The 17339-nt window shown below is 39.0% G+C and overlaps 1 protein-coding gene across 5 annotated transcripts in view; it reads right to left on the reverse strand.

Moving 5' to 3' along the window:
* TDRD12 (tudor domain containing 12) overlaps positions 1-17339 on the reverse strand; it is an 83690-nt gene that overhangs the window by 17732 nt on the left and 48619 nt on the right. For 4 of the 5 annotated variants that reach the window (XM_067018478.1, XM_067018475.1, XM_067018479.1 and 1 more), the window contains 8 exons: positions 15611-15767; positions 14994-15121; positions 13424-13615; positions 12853-12981; positions 11832-11949; positions 11089-11228; positions 10735-10955; positions 7896-7995 (listed from right to left, as the gene is read on the reverse strand). In XM_067018478.1, coding sequence (XP_066874579.1) covers positions 7896-7995; positions 10735-10955; positions 11089-11228; positions 11832-11949; positions 12853-12981; positions 13424-13615; positions 14994-15121; positions 15611-15767 — 1185 coding nt within the window. Of the gene's footprint in view, positions 1-7895; positions 7996-10734; positions 10956-11088; positions 11229-11831; positions 11950-12852; positions 12982-13423; positions 13616-14231; positions 14346-14993; positions 15122-15610; positions 15768-17339 lie in introns of those variants that run through there. The other variant, XM_067018480.1, reaches the window with a different exon arrangement.

Consider the following 17339-nt stretch of genomic DNA (forward strand, 5'->3'; position numbering starts at 1 on the left):
TCTGTTGTCTTACCCTCAACCAATCAGAGAATTGTGCAGGAGCTGATCACCTACCCTGTCACTCCCCATCCCTCACCTGGCCTTAAAAATGCTTTCCTGAAACCCACTGGGGAATTGGGGGTTTTTAAAGCATGAGCCACTCGTTCTCCTTGCATTGGCACGCTGCACTTCTTTCACTACAACCTGGTGTCAGTAGAGTGGCTTTACCATGCACACAGGCAAGTGGACCCAAGGTTGGTTCGGTATCAGACTCAATGCAATGCCAATCAAAATCCCACCAGGATTCTAAGTATAATAGATATTGGTAACCTGATTCTAAAATTTTATAGGGACATGCGAAGTAACAGTCAAAAGGATACTGAAGAAGACATGCAAAGTTGGAAGACTTACCCACCAGTTTTCAAGACTGTAAAGCTACAGTAATCAAGCCAGTGTGATACTGTACAAGGACAAAGAAACCAAGGAGCAGAATAAAGAATTCAGAAATCAGGACTTCCCTGGTGGTCTAGTGGTTAAGAATCTGCCTTCCAATGCAGGGGATGCAGGTTTGAACACTGGTCGGGGAACTAAGAACCCACATGCAAGGGGGGCAACTAAGCCTGCGTACCACACCTAGAGAGCCGATGCACTGTAACAAAGAGCCCGCGTGCTGCAACTAAGACCTGACACATCCAAATAAATAAATAAATAAATAGTGGAAAAAACAAAGAACTCAGAAATCACATATACGGTCTCCTAATTTTTGTCAAAGGTGCCAATATAACTTAGGGGGAAAAGAAGGTCTTTATAGTAAATGATGCTGGAGCAACCAATTATCCAGAAGAAAAAAACTTGCCTCCTTTTAAAAAACTCTGCCACACACAAAAGTTAATTTGAGATGGATCACAGAGCTAAATGTAAAACTATACAGCTTCTAGAATAAAAACACTGGGAAAAATCTTTGCAACCATATGGTAGGCAAAGATTTCTTATGGCATGAAAAGCACAAAATACAAAATAAAAAAGTAAAAAACTAGGCTTCATCAAAATTTAAAACTTTTGCTCTTCCACTGGGAGAAAACATTTGCAATATATCTGACAAAGGATATCTAGAATATATAAAGAACTATTAAAACTCAACAAGAAGGAAACCCAAATAAAAAGTGGGCAAGAATTCTAAACAGAAAGTTAACAAAAGAAGAGATACAAATGGGCAGTAAGCAGTGGAAAGATGTCTAAGATTCTTTATCACCAGGGTAACACAAATAAGATAACAGTGCAAATGCAACGGAGTGGCAAAAATTACAGACTGAGAACACCAAGTACTGATGAGAATGTGGACCAACTGGAATTCTTGCATGCAGTGCTGGTCAGCATGTGAATGGTACCACCTCTTTAGAAAACTGTTTGGCAGTTTCTTACAAACATAAACTTATCATATGACTCAGCAATTCCACTCCTAGGTCTTACTCCAGAGAAAAGAAAATGTACTGTCAAAGATGCAAAACAAATGATCAAAGCAGCCAGAAACTGTCAACAACCCAAATGTCCATCAATTTGTGAACAAACATACAGTGGAATCCTACACAGCAATAAAAAAGAACAAAACAGGCGAATCTCAAAGATAATACACTGAGTAATAGAAATCAGACTCAAAAGACCACATACTGTACAATTCCATTAATGTGAAATTCCAGTAAAAGACAAAACCATAGTGACAGAAAGCAGATACCCTGGGAACCAGGGGAATGGGGGTATGTAATTTAAAAACTCCCTGCAAACAAAAAGTCCAGGACCAGATGGCTTCACTGGGGAATTCTACCGAACATACGAAGAACAACTATTACCAACAGGCCAATATCTTTGATGAATATAGTTGCAAAAATTCTCAATCAAATATTAGCAAACTGAATCCAACAACACATAAAAAAGATCATACACCACAATAAAGCTGGATTCATCCCAGGGTCACAGGATGGTTCAACATATGCAAATCAATAAATGTGATACACTCCATCAACAAAAGTAAAGATAAAAACCACATGGTCATCTCAATAGATGTAGAAAGAGCATCTGATAAAATTCAACATGCATTCATGATAAAAACTCTTACCAGAGTGGGTATAGAGGGAACATATCTCAACATAATAAAAGCTATTTATGACACATCCACAGCCAACACAATGGTAAGGTGAAAGCCTTCCTGTTAAAATATGGAACAAGACAAGTGTGCCCATTCTCACCACTTCTATTCAATGTAGTATTGGAAGTCCTAGCCACAGCAATCAGACAAGAGAAAGAAATAAAAGGCATTCAAATTGGAAGAGAAGAGGTGAAAGTATCATTATAGGCAGATGACATGATACTATATATAGAAAACCCTGAAGATTCCACACAAAAACTACTAGAACTGATAAATGAACTCAGCAAGGTAGCAGGATACAAGATTAACATACAGAAGTTTGTTGCATGTCATTACACTAACAATGAAATATCAGAAAGGGAAAGTAAAAAAAAAAAATCCCTTTTAAAAATAAAATACTTAGTAATCAACCTGGCCAAGGATGTGAAAGACTTGTATGTTCAGAACTATAAAACACTGATAATGGAAATTGAAGATGATTCAATAGAAAGATATCCTATGCTCTTGGATTGGAAGAATTAATATTGTTAAAATGGCCATACTACCCAAAGCAATTTACAGATTTAATGTGATCCCTATCAAATTATCCATGACATTTTTCACAGAATTAGAATAATCCTAAAATATATATGGAACCATAAAAGGCCCAGAATTTCCAAAGCAATCTTGAGGAAAAAGAACAAAACTGGTGGCATAACTCTCCCAGACATCTGACAATAATACAAAGCTACAGTAATCAGAACAGTGTGATACTGGCACAAAAACAGACATATGGACCAATGGAACAGAATAGACAGCCCAGAAATAAACCCACACACCTACAGTCAATTAATCTTCAACAAAGGAGGCAAGAATATACAAGGAAGAAAAGATGGTCTCTTCAGCCAGTGGTGTTGGGAAAGCTGGACAGCTGCATGTAAATCAATGAAGTTAGAACACACCCTCACAACATAAACAAAAATAAACTCAAAATGGCTTACAGACTTAAATATAAGGCATGACACCATAAAACTTCTAGAAGAGAACACAAGCAAAACATTCTCTGACATAAATTGTACCAATGTTTTCTTAGGTTAGTCTCTGAAGGCAACAGAAATAAAAACAGAAGTACACAAATGGGACCTAATCAAGGTTATAAGCTTTTGCACAGCAAAGAAAACCATAAACAAAATGAAAAGACAATCTATGGAACAGAAGAAAATATTTGCAAATGATGTGACTGACAAGGGCTTAATTTCCAAAATATACAAACAGCTCATACAACTCTAAAACAAAAACAAATAACCCAATCAAAAAATGGGCAGAAGACCATTTCTCCAAAGAAGACACAGAGATGGCCAAAAGGCACAAGAAAAGATGCTCCTCCACATCACTAAATATTAGAGAAATACAAATCAAAAGTACAATGAGGTACCACCTCACACGGGTCAGAATGGCCATCATTAAAAAGTTTACAAACAATAAGTGCTGGAGAGGATGTGGAGGAAAGGGAATCCTCCTACACTGTTGGTGGGAATGTAAATTGGTACAGCTGCTATGGAAAACAGCATGGAGGTTCCTTTATAAACTAAAAATAGAGCTAGCATATGATCCAGCAATCTCACTCCTGGGCATATATCCAGAGAAAACTCTAATTCGAAAAGATACATGCACCCCAATGTTCATAGCAGCACTATTTACAACAGTCAAGACATGGAAGCAACCTAAATGTCCATCAACAGATGAATGGATAAAGAAGATGTGGTATATATACACATGGGAATATCACTCAGCCATAAAAAAGAATGAAATAATGCCATTTGCAGCAACATGGATGGATCTAGAGATAATCATACTGAGTGAAGTAAGCCAGACAGAGAAAGACAAATATTATATGATATCACTTATACATGGAATCTAAAATATGACACAAATGACCTTATTTACGTAACAGAAACAGACTGACAGACACAGAAAACAAACTTACGTTTACCAAAGAGGAAAGGGGGTGGGGGAGGGATAAATTAGGAGTTTGGGATTAGCAGATACAAACTAATACATATGAAACAGATAAACAACAACAAGGTCCTACTGTAGAGCACAGGGAACTATATTCAATATCCTGTAATAAACCATAATGGAAAAGAGTATGAACAAGAATATATATATATGTATGTATCTGAATCAGTCTTTGCTGTACAACAGAAACTAACACTACATTGAAAATCAACTATACTTCAATAAAGTAAAAAATAAAATTAAATAAAAAGGAGGGTCTTGGTTAGAGGGGTTCTGGGAAGGTGGCCGCAGTGAGGTGTCATACTTTTTGACTCTCTCTGAATCCCCCACATAAAGACAGACAGAGCAGTGAGACAGCAAAGCCAAAGCCAGGGACATACTGCAACAAAACATAATTAACAAAATATCCCCATGGACCCCAAAATAAAAGCAGATGAGGATGATAACAAAGGAGAAACTCCAGGTGACCCTGGGTTTGGCACTGACTCTTTGGATACAACGACAAAAGCACAGTCTGTGATAGAAAAAATTGGAAAGTTGGACTTCATTAAAATTAAAAACTTCTGCTGTCCAAATGACACTATAATCATCTTTCAGTATCCACGGAGGATTGGTTCCAGGACCCCCTGGGAATACCAAAATTCTTGGATGCTTAAGTCTCTTACATAAAATGGTGTAAGAATTTGCATATAACCTAAGGACAGCCTAAGGATATACTTTAAATCATCTCTAGATTATTCATAATACCTCATACAATGTAAATGCTATGTAAATAGTTGTAAATACAATGTAAATGCTATGTAAATAGTTGCTGGACCACTGCAAGTTCAAGTCTTGCTTGCCAAATATTTTAGATTTGAGGTTGGTTGAATGCACGGATAACAAGAGCTGACTATATAAAGAAAATGAAAAGACAAGCCAATGGCTGGGAGACAATTTTTACGAAACACATATCTGATAAGACTGGTATCCAAAATATACAAAGAACTCTTAAAACTCAATAATAAGAAAACAAACAACTCAATTAAAAATGGGCAAAAAACCTGAACATATTATCTCACAGATATTTCAGCAAAGAAGATTACAGCTGATAAATAAGCATATGAAAAGGCGCTCAGCATCACGTCATCAGGGAATTGCAAATTAGGACAACAAGATACCACTACACACCTAAGTGAATGGTTAAGATCTAAAACACTGACAACGTCCAATACTGGCAAGGATGTGGAACAACAAGAAGTCTCATTCATTCATTGCTGGTAAGAATGTAAAATGGTCTAGTCACTTCAGAAAACAGTTTTGTAGTTTCTTACAAAGCAAAACATAGTCTTACTATATATAATCACACACAAGAGTCACACTCTTTGGTATTTACCCAAATGAGTTGAAAACTTCTGTCTACACAAAAACCTGCACTTGAATATTTCTCCTAGCATTATGCATAATCGCCCAAAACTGGAAGCAACCAAGATGTCCTTCAATAGGTGAATGGATACACAAACTGTAGTATATTCAGCAGTAAAAATAACCTATTAAGCCACAGAAAGGCATGGAAGAATCTTAAATGCAAACTGCTAAATGAAAAAAGCCAGTTCAAAAAACCTACACCCTGTATGATTGCAACTATATGACATTTTGAAAAAGGCAAAACTACAGAGACGGTAAAAGATCAGTGACTGTGAGGAATTCTGGGGAAGAGGTAAAGGGATGGACAGGTGGAGCGCACAGGGGATTTTCAGGGCAGTGAAAGTGTTCTGTGCGATACTGTAATGGCGGATACGTGTCATCGTACACTTGGCAAAGCCCATAGAACGTACACCACAAGGAGTGAACCTTAAACTGTAGGCTTTAGTTAATAATAATTATCAATATTGGCTCATCTATTATCACACATGTACCACAATAATGAAAGATGTTAATAATAGGGGAAACTGGTGGGGGCTGCCGGGGGAGAGTACAGGGGATCTCTGTATTTTCTGCTCAGTTTTTCTGTAAAACTAAAACTGCTCAGAAAAATAAAATCTATTAATTTAGATAACAACAGCAAAAATAGCAGATGAGTAAAAACCACCCACATCACGAGACCTGCACGGTATCACTGTCTGTGCAGGAAGCAGCACTGGGAGGTATGAGCTCGTCTGAAAGACTAGGAACAGGAGGATTCCACAAGAGGCAGCAGGTATTCACTGAAAACACGGTGGGCCTGGGTGACAAGGGCAGCTGAACTGGAAGGCTTTCACGCATTCGGATAGTGGGTGAAGGCTGGGCCCCTGTGAAATCTCCAAACTGTCCACCCAGGGACAAGAGAGATGAAGGAAGAAAAAGGCCAGATATACCTGGGTGAGGGGCACAGAGCCAGGGTATCTCAAAAATCTCAGAAACTGTGTTTTCATTTTTTTTTTTTTTTAACCAGACATGGAAACAACAGAAATGGAAACTCTGTGAAATTAGAAAAGTTATCCTGACCCACACCTCCTCCTCAAATTTAAGGAAAAGGAATTTTATCGAAAAATGAGCAACAGCAAAGTATTAAGGTCAAATCCCATATTAAGTTACGATAATAAAAAAGAGAATAAGAAGCAGAATAACAGTCCCTAGAGACAATGAAGGCCACCAGAAAAATGTACCCACAAAATAGATTAAAACTGTACTCCAATTTCAAAACTAGCTGCCTTTTAGCTTATTAAGAAAATGATACATGATATAAAAGAACCCCATAAATCAGAATTTTAAAATGTAGAAAGGAGGTGATAGAACTTGGGAAATAATCAGAAATTAAAGAAAACAATCATTTCATCAATGAAAACTGTATTGGGTTGAATGGTAATCCATGCCTCCCGCCACGCCCCCAAAGAAAACTGTCTCTGTGCTAATGCCCACGATCTGTGACTGTGACCTTATTTGGAAAAAAGGTGTTTGCAGATGTAATTAAGTATCTCTGGGTGAGGCGATCACTGTGGATTATGGGGGTGGGCCCTTTATCCACTGACAAGTGTGCTTTGTAAGAGGCACAGAGAGAAGAGGAGAGGGTGATGTGAAGATGAAGGCAGAGACCAGAGGGATGTGGCCACGAGGTGAAGACAGGCCAGGGAACGCCTGGCGTCAACAGCAGCTGGAAGCAGCAGGAAAGGGAGTCTTCAGATGGAGCACAGCCTGCTGACACCTTGATTTCAAACTCTGGCTTCCAGGACTGTGAGAGAATAAACTGGTGCTGTTTTAAGGCACCCAGTTCATGGTATTTGTACAACAGCCCCAGGAAACGAGTACAGCATAGCCACACAAGGAGGAGCACAGGCATGAATGAGCACAACAGACTCGCCCTAAGGGAAAGGGAAGGTGAAGGCAGAACACGCAAACTCAAAAAGAAAGGAAGAAAAAATAATAATTTTTAAAAAAAGATTCACAAGAAAGTGACAACTCAACTCAGCAATTCTATCTGCACCTCAGAATATTCCCCAAAGGAATAATCATGGATGATCTGAAATGCCATCACATTATTTTTAATAGTTCCCAAAGGGAAACAACTTTCTTTCTAAAAATATAACTAAGAAATCCCTAAATTTAAGTGGTTTATGTATCTTCCAATTTGATCCTGATTTTCTGAACAAACTGGCACCTTGAAATAAGAACCCTTAAAATAAGTGCCTACTGTCAGGTTAATGGTGGTAATTAATACTGTCATAATTGCATTCTATTAAATTCTACCTCTTAAAGAATGAAAGTTGTTCATTAAAATGACCATTAATCATTGGACACGTTCTTTCATAGGACTTACTTTTATGTATCCAAACACTGGTAGAGTTTGGTTGGACAACTTCCTTGGCATGTCTACTTCTGGATTAACATGGTGTCGATCAGGACAGATCCTTTTGTCTCTGAAAAAAAGGAACAGGATTTTAAAACCAGGAAAAAACAATAACAATTTTCAACATGAATTTCAAAGTATTCACCAGGAAAATTAATCTAGAATCGAAATCAGAGAACTTGTATTCCAAATGCCGTAAAGTTAATTAAATCCTTCAGATGACACTAACAATGTGTAAATAAGTGGAAAGGGATCCTAAAATTTCACTGGCACCGAGTAAACTTAAAGGACAGAGTTACTGCATTATTTCTCCAGACAGTCTTAAATGCAGTACATAAATGAACAAAATATACTTCCAAAATAAAGACTCTGTATCAGAAACACATCAGTATAACCCACAACAGAGGCCAATGAACCTCTAAACCAGGAGCCATTCCATAACCCAAACTGAGAAATAGTTAAAGCTTCAGTTTTAAAATTCAATATCTTATTTAAAGGCATAATGGAAATTTCTGCTAATAACCTGGATAACATACATAATTCAAAGAAGTTAATTTCAATAGTTATCTTAAAATTACATTCAATCAGTAGATATCTAACTACTACTACTACTACTACTACTACTACATCTACTACTCAGTCCCAGAGATCCACTGATCAAGTATTGGCATTGTGTCTGGATCCCTAACTCAGGGATCTCCTGACTGTTAAGATATATCCATGTTCTCCAAATTGATTCATATAATCAATGCCCTTATCAAAATTCCAGTAATGTTTTTGAAGAAACTGACAACCCTTTCTAAAATAAACATGGAGATGCATTAGACTTAAAATGCCAAAACCACCTTGAAGAAGATCAAAGTTGGAGGACTTAAATACCATTTCCCAAGACCCACTATAAGCTACAGTACTTAAAAAAGTGTAGTACTGGGCTCCCCTGGTGGCGCAGTGGTTGAGAACCCGTCTGCCAATGCAGGGGACACGGGTTCGTGCCCCAGTCCGGGAAGATCCCACATGCCGCGGAGCGGCTGGGCCCGTGAGCCATGGCTGCTGAGCCTGCACGTCCGGAGCCTGTGCTCCGCAACGGGAGAGGCCACAACAGTGAGAGGCCCGCGTACCACAAAAAAAAAAAAAAAAAAAAAGTGTAGTACTGGTGTAAGAATAGACGAATAGACCAATGTAACAGAGAGAGTCCACAAATAGATCACATATACTATCGTCTGGTTTATGTCAAAGGCACCAACTCAGTGAGAACACAACAGTGTTTTAAATAAAGAATGCTGGAGCAAGAGATTATCCATACAGAAAAAAGTAAACCTTGCCCCATATCAAACACTATACACAAAAATTAATTCAATATAGATTATATGCCTAAATGTGGAAGCTAAATCTATTTTCTTCTTCTAGAAGAAAATACAGAAGAATGTCTTCATGATCTACAGATAGGCAATTTATTTCTTATATTAAAACACAATAAAACAGTAACCATAAAACATTTCATCAAAATCAAAAATGTCTGTCCATTGAAAGACTCTTAAAAGAGTGAAAAGGCAAGCCACAGACTGGGAGAAGTTTCTCAATGCATATATGCATATCTCTGACAAAGCAGTTGTATCAAGAATAAACAAATGATTCCTATAAACCAATAAATACCCCATTTTAAAAATGGGCAAAAGACCAGAACAGGCATTTCACAAAAAAGGATGTCCAATGTCCTACAATCATGTGAAAAGCCATTCAACGTCATGAATTCTTAGGGAAATGCAAATAAAAATAACAATGGTTTTCCCTGCACCGCCATGAATACTAAGTGTTGGTGAGGATACAGAGCAACCCAAACTCCCTCACACACCCCCGGTGGGATCATAAGATGACGACCGCTCTGGCAAAGTTAAACACAAGTCTACCCCATGAGCCAGCAATACCACTCCAGAGTATAACATATGCCCAAGAGAAACGGGTGCATATTTCCAGAAAAGGACACGTACAAGAGTGTTCACGGCAGCTCCATATATAATACAACTCACAGGCCCGTCAAGAGTGGAATGGATATATACATCATGATATATTCATACAAAAGAATTTTTAAAAAATATTTATTTATTTATTTTGCTGCATCAGGTCTTAATCGCAGCACACGGGATCTTCGTTGCTGTACTTGGGATCTTCTGTTGTGGTGCGCGGGCTCTTCACTGCGGCACGCGGGCTTCTCTCTAGTTGTGGCGTGTGGGTTTTCTCTCTCCAGTTGTGGCGCAGGTTCCAGAGCATGTGGACCCTGTAGCAGTTTGTGGCACGCGGGGGCTCTCTAGTTGAGGTGAGTGAGCTCAGTAGTTGTGGCACACGGGCTTAGTTGCCCTGAGGGATGTGGGATGCTAGTTTCCCGACCAGGGATCGAGCCTGCGTCCCCTGCATTGGAAGGCGGATTCTCTACCACTGGACCACCAGGGAAGTCCCCACACAATAGAATTCTGAGCCACAAAATAAATAAATAAATAAAATACCAATACATGCAACAACATGGATGAATGCCACAGACGGTATTGATAGACTGAGCACACTACAATTCCATTTATATAAAATTCTAAAACAGGCAAAATTAGTCAACGCTGGTAGGTAGAATCAGGGTGGTTACTTCCGGAGGAAGAGCATACTGGGAAGGAGCAGGAGGGGATCTTGCAGGGGCTCCCTCAGAGCTGGGTAGTAGCTCACATGGGTTGCATACACATATAACAATCAAGCTGTAAACTTATCATCTGTGCAGTTTACTGTATGTTACATGTCAGTTATAAAAAAAAGATGACTGGCTTACTTGCAAAAACCAAAAGCCTTAAGATACGGACAAAGAGGCCTTCTGGCTTTTTTATCTTCTTTGGCTTCCAGAACCCCTGCAGTAAACTCGTACAGCTCTGAAGGAATCTTGCTATCTGCTCGCTCCAAGTAGCGCAGGACACCAACTGCGTGGCAGGCATTTCTCTCCGTCAGCAGCAATACAGATTTGGTTTTTTTATCTCCCCGTTCTGCAGGAGAACCCTTAAAATTGGGGGTGAATAAAGGCAGTGGATCATCCATACCAGTCTAAATGATCAAACTTTCTGGACTCTGAATTTGTCATTATGTGGAAAATGCCAGTGACATATTAAATGGTAATATAAATTAATCAAACCTGTTCAGTTAAACTCTGAAAATGATCAGACATGCAGTACAGGCGTCCACCAAAAATTTTTGGCGAGGAAGGAAAGCTGAAGTGAATCACACACGTGGCATCGGTGATGGCCAAGAGTGGTATGCAATCGTCTGTTAAGGCTGGAGAAAAGGATTTGGACAATTTCAAATGAAGCTGGAATTTTACTGCACATACTTTACAGAACAATTCCAGGAACCATACTTCAAAACACTTCTCTACTGCATTTTACTTTTCAGATGCAAAGAAACTTCCTTCCCATTTCTTTTCCCCAAATTTCAAAGCCCAGTAATTAAATTCCAGAGAAAAGTGGTCTCCTTTTTAACTCGAAAAATGCCTCTATTACAAATCTTGGCTGCCCATATAGTTTTCACTTATTTTATACATTTTGACTTTTATATTTCCAATATTAAATTTAACAACCATTTACGACAAGCTTCATCATAGGCATATACATATGACAGTGATCCTTAAGCTGGAACTGCAAGGAGCACGGCTAGACCAAGGGCCGCTGCCCACTAACCTGAGACACTTGGATTCCACCTCAGTATCAAAATCTTAGTCAAGGTTAATTTTCACTTTGAAATTCACATTACTAATACATTCTCAATAAATCTGGGAAATGATGAGAAATTTGGAGAAGAGGTAAATAAATTAACGAATTGAAGACATAATTCCTATTAGCTCGGCCTTCTCTAAATACAAGTAGAAATTAAAATACTTACCTAATACAATGTGAGACCCAGAACTTAACTTCTTCTTCCACTGTTCTGAAACACTTTTTAAATTAAAAATCATTTCTTTATGCATTTTCAAGCAAAATATGGAACTGCTTTCTACTACCTAAAGATGAAACCAAAGGGGCCAGTTCATAGTCAGGAACACAAGCTTGAAGATAATTTTTCATCAATAATTATCAATACAAATCATTTAAAATTATCTGTGAGGGTCTCACCTCACTGATCCACTAATTCTAAGAATGAAATGGTTGTAAAATTTAAAGAAATATATTTTCAAAATTCTATGGTTTATATCTAAAAACTTGCTCCAGTGGAACAAACATTATTTCGCTAAAACTATTTTCCTCCCTTTTAAAACAACGTGTACATACATATATGTGCATGCATATATACTTGTTTGTATGTATATTTACCTACACAGATTATCTGTAGAGATATGTATACGTATACATGAAATTTATGGTACTATTGTCAAGAGGGTACTGTTGTTTTTCACTATACCTGCTAGTTCATTTTTGCTAAAGGTGGGTGCACTACTGATTCTTTTGTATTTGGCCTCACTTCTACACTTTAGCATTAATTTATACACAATTAGATTAAATACATCTTTAGCCAATTTATTTGGCTTTTTTTGGCTAAATGACGATACATTTTAGCATTATTGTCTCTACTTTCTTAAATAGAGGGTTCAGAAGATGTTGGCACTTCTTCATGAACCAGATCCTTTTCGTGCTCTGCCAGGTTCCCCTCGTGGACCGTGGACCGCTGGCTTCCATGGGAAGGCTCCTCCCACACGCCTGGCTCCTCCTCTCGGTGTCAGGCCTCCTGCTGTCCTTTGTTACTGCCACCAGTGCTTTGTGGCAGAGCCCATTCTGACTGATACTGAACTTGTAAAATTTTATTTCCCTGTCAAATACGTAACTACCCCAAGTAATTCTCTGGTGACTCAAGATTCAACCACAGTTTAAACAAGCAGTAAGAACGTTTCTTGTGTGGAAGGGCTCACCTTACACACTATCTCTGTTTCAGCTACAGAACCGGTGAAGATCAAGGTCTTTTGTGCCTGACTTGGAACGAAATCAAGAGTTTGGAGTAAAGTGGAGGTCTTTTCACATTCCAGGCAAAGATGTACTACCTGGTAATGAAATGCAGAAACAGTGGGATTTTTAAAAAATGTTCAAGGTGCTCCAGTTTTACCTTTTATGGCAAAGTCATAATTTTAATAGAAAAGCAATATAAATTTAAATACACAATTACCGATTGTAAATGAAGTTAATGCTATAATCTTTTTTTTTTTTTGCGGTGTGCGGGCCTCTCACTGTTGTGGCCTCTCCCGTTGCGGAGCACAGGCTCCGGACGCGCAGGCCCAGCGGCCATGGCTCACAGGCTCAGTTGCTCCGCGGCATGTGGGATCCTCCCGGACCAGGGCACGAACCCGTGTCTCCTGCATCGGCAGGCGGATTCTCAACCACTGCGCCACCAGGGAAGCCCTTATAATCTTTTAACATTAAGCCATGAATAAAGGTTACTTGCTTGTGCTCACCAACCCCCCACCACACACACCCAGGACTCTTTACCTGTTGGACGCTGCCATAGAGGGCTGCCTCCTCCATGGCTGTGATCACAATGTAGGGGTCGTTCATGAACTCCTTGATTAACTGCTCTATATGTCTGTTCCAATGAACTCCAACTGCGACAATCTGATGTGGGGCAGATTCTCTTTCTTCAACTTCAATATTTTTTTTAAAGTTATCTAATATAGGAAATATCTAAAAAATCAGCATAATTAATTTCATTTTTATTTCAGAAGAAACTAATAATTAGTTTGACAGAACATAAAAGGTAAGGAATGTATATTTTCTGTTCTCAGAGTGGGAAAGGTCTTTAAACATGAAAGTAAAAGAAAAAGCCAAAAGGGAAGAATGTTTATGTAGAGACAAAAGTAAAACAAACATCTAGGTAAATACGGGCAACACGGGTAACAAAGGATGAACAGCCTTATTATATAAAAACTTCTACAAACTCGTTAGAAAAAGATGATTCCCAGTGAAAGAAAACAAGCAAAGGAAATGAACAAGCATCTCCTAGAAGAATGGGTACAAATGGCCAGTATGAATTAATGCTCAATTTAACAAAGTAATCAAGGAAATACAGATTAAGCAAATCAGATGCCACGTGTCACAATCAGCCTAGAAAAGACAGCTGGACAAGGGCCTCCTACTGCCAGGGGTGCGGGCAGTGTGGCGTGGAGGCACGCTGCCAGAGGGAGAGCAAAGCCATCTACACTTTCAGAGCGCCACTCAACAAGGCAGTGTTCCAGATGCTAGCTTTGCAAGTAAGAACTGAGACAGTCAGCAAGTAACAAAGCCTGGGCTTGACCTTGGGGCCACTGCTGCTGCCAAAGGAATGCTCCTGATCTTCATGTTACACTGCTTCCAACAAGTGCCTTTTAAGAATTCATAGCCTTTGATCCATTAATCCCCTTCCTAGGAATTTATCCTAAGAAAACATGTGCGGAAAGACGTTTCTTCAGCTACACACATACACACAAATGATGCTAAATGTCCAAATATAAGACAATCAGAAAATAAATTATGTCCACAGGGTTCAATACCACATAGCCAATAACAATCATGCTAGAGAACAGTTAGTAGCAATACTCACAATGCTGTTCACTGAAATGCAAGTTACAGACTAATACATGAAATAAGGTCCTGATATTATTAATTATATATATATCAATAGACACAGGAATTACAAAAAGGAAAGAAATACTCTAAAATAGTAACAGTGGTTACCTCTGAGCATAAGATTATGGATGTTGGGGTTTTTCAAATGTTCTTCTCTATTTCTCAAATTTTCTAAAATAAAATTATTGTTTACATAACCAGAAAAATATTGATTTTAGAAAATTTCCCTGGGAAAGAAATTTTGCTCTTCAAAGAGAACTTTAACATTGGGTAGAAAATTCAGATAAACGTTCTCTCCTCTTAATTACAGCAGTTAAAGGGAAAATTTTTTTAGATTAACCAGCTTCTTCCCAATTAAATTTAATTAAAATTAAAAAGACTTTAATTTTACATATATATATATATATATATATATATTTCTGAGTAGTAATGACATCTAAATAAATGCCATACTTACTTGTTCATTAGCTTCAGAGAATAATACTTCCACTTCATCCAAAATCAGGTGACAGAGTCTAAGAAATAACAAGCTTTGATATTTGAGAAGTCTCAGGAGGCTATGTGGTGTTGTAACAATTACATTGCCTACATTTTAAAAGAAAACACAGTTAACACCTTAGATTTCCCACAGGTTTTTCTAACATTTCCTTTGCTAAGATTCCATATACTTTCTAGAAATGCCTTTCCATGAAATAAACCCTGTGTTTCTTACTCAGGTGGGTGTGAGAAGAGGCCTGCCCAGGCTGCCCCTGTACTGTCTGACTAAATACCTACGTTCCCACCAGGTTCTGAGCTCCTGAAAGGCAGGGGGTGGTTTTAGTCAACAGCTAATAAACAGTAAGTTTTTAAAAAACAGTTGATAAATGAATGAAAAGACTTAGTTTTCTCAGTAAAACAGACGTAAGCCAAGAGTAAACCCTCACCACCAACACTGATCGGTAATTGACAAGCGAAGCCTGGCTGATGGTCACACAAGCCCCGGGTCAGTGCTGGCTCCCAGGCTCCCAGGCCTGCCTGAGCAGGCGTCCACTGTGTTCTCTAGGGAAAACCAAATAGCTTGGAAAGGATGCTTACACCCCCTTGGAAGCTTCATATTTTTGGCTTCATCTTTGTGGAGTCCAATTGTTAATACCACAGGATGAACAGGCCTGGAGAACATGCTACACTCTCCCAATAATTCAAAAATTAATTGGGCCTTTTTCCACCCAGGGCATACGATGACTGCCAGAGGCTGCAAAGACAAATAAATTCACATAATTTTGGACAAAGGTTAAGAATCAAAGACAGTGTATGTAAAGCATGCAGAACATCTCCCTGTACACAGTAAGCACTGTTAAGTTTTTGCTATCATCACTGTCATGCAGGTCAGAGAAGTCAAAATAGAATTTCATTAGAATGGATTCAGACACACTGACTCAGATTCTGCTAGGGCTTAAACTATGCACAAGTATTAAATCATTTAGTCCTTAAATTCCCCTTACAGGGTGAGACCTATTACTACCTCATTTCACAGATGAGGAGCCTAAGGGACAGAAAGGTGAAGTTTGTTGCCCAAGGCTGCACAGCTAATATTCAGTAGAAGCAGGATTTGAAGCCAGGCAATCTGGCTCCAGACCTCCTGCTCCTAAGCACAAGGATGAACTGCCTCCTGAAAGGGGCCTTGAGAAAGGTTAACATCGCTTCCTTAGGAGATTAAGTTCCCTACTGCACCATCGGACCCCTGCCCTCCACTACCCCACAGCTATCTCTCGATATCTGCCTGCCAAACACCTTCCTGGACACATGCCCTCAATTAACTGAAGACAAGAATGAGTCTCCTCTTTTTTTTATGCAGAGGCAGGCAAGCGCCAGCTTCCAGGGCTCACGCCTAAATGCAGACTGACCCTGGAGACGCAGAAAAAGCAGAATGGACACAGGGGGCAGAGCTGGGCATTCCTTTCTGGCCCGGCCAGGGGTCTATCTCAACACAAGCTGCATCTCATCAGTGGGCTCAGCTGCTACCTGAGTGATATAAATGTATCCATTTAATAGTATTAAGTCAATACATCATAACATAGCCAACACAGATCTCCAAGGAGAACTCATTAAACTACATGGCATAATCAGAAAAACAAACTAGTATCTTTTCTAAGATGAAATTCTGATTGTCTTTTGTACTGCTATTTTTCACCTTATAAGGAGCGATGGAACCATCTGTAGCTTATCTTGGGAGAAGATCTGAGATGGGTCTCATACACATCAATTCACCTAACAGCCAAACCCCCAGCGAAGCAGATGTCACTCCCTCACCATCACTGGACCCTCACATCCAACTGCCTTCCTTTCCATCATCCTTCTCAGCTATTATCTGATTCTTATGAGTGGGAAAAATAAAGCGGGGCTATAAAACAGTGTGGGCTTCTGTGAAGATAACGTAAAGAATAGGGACAAGACGGCAGAGATCCTACATTCAAATCCCACTTCCTGTCGCTCTTGTCAGCAGGTGAGAACCTTTACCACTAACTTTTCACGAGCCTCATTTTCTCATCTATAAAATAGTGAAAACAATACATGGCCCGACCACCTCAAGGGTTTGCCATGATAACTAGGCGAATCGAATCAGTTAGGTAATTCTGTAAACTGTACAGTCGTCACTAAAAGCCAGGACTCTCCGAACTCAGCCGATGGCTTACAACTTAGGGGTTCTCGGTAAGAATCAGCGACTGTGTCGAGAAAAGGGTTTCTCATAGGACGGTCTCTGTTCTGCGAGTATTAACGTGACTTACACTTCACCAAAGGTTAGGTGTCAAATTTAAAATAAATA

The sequence above is a fragment of the Kogia breviceps genome, chromosome 18 (assembly GCF_026419965.1).
Source record: "Kogia breviceps isolate mKogBre1 chromosome 18, mKogBre1 haplotype 1, whole genome shotgun sequence".
NCBI classification, from domain to species: Eukaryota; Metazoa; Chordata; class Mammalia; order Artiodactyla; family Physeteridae; genus Kogia; species Kogia breviceps.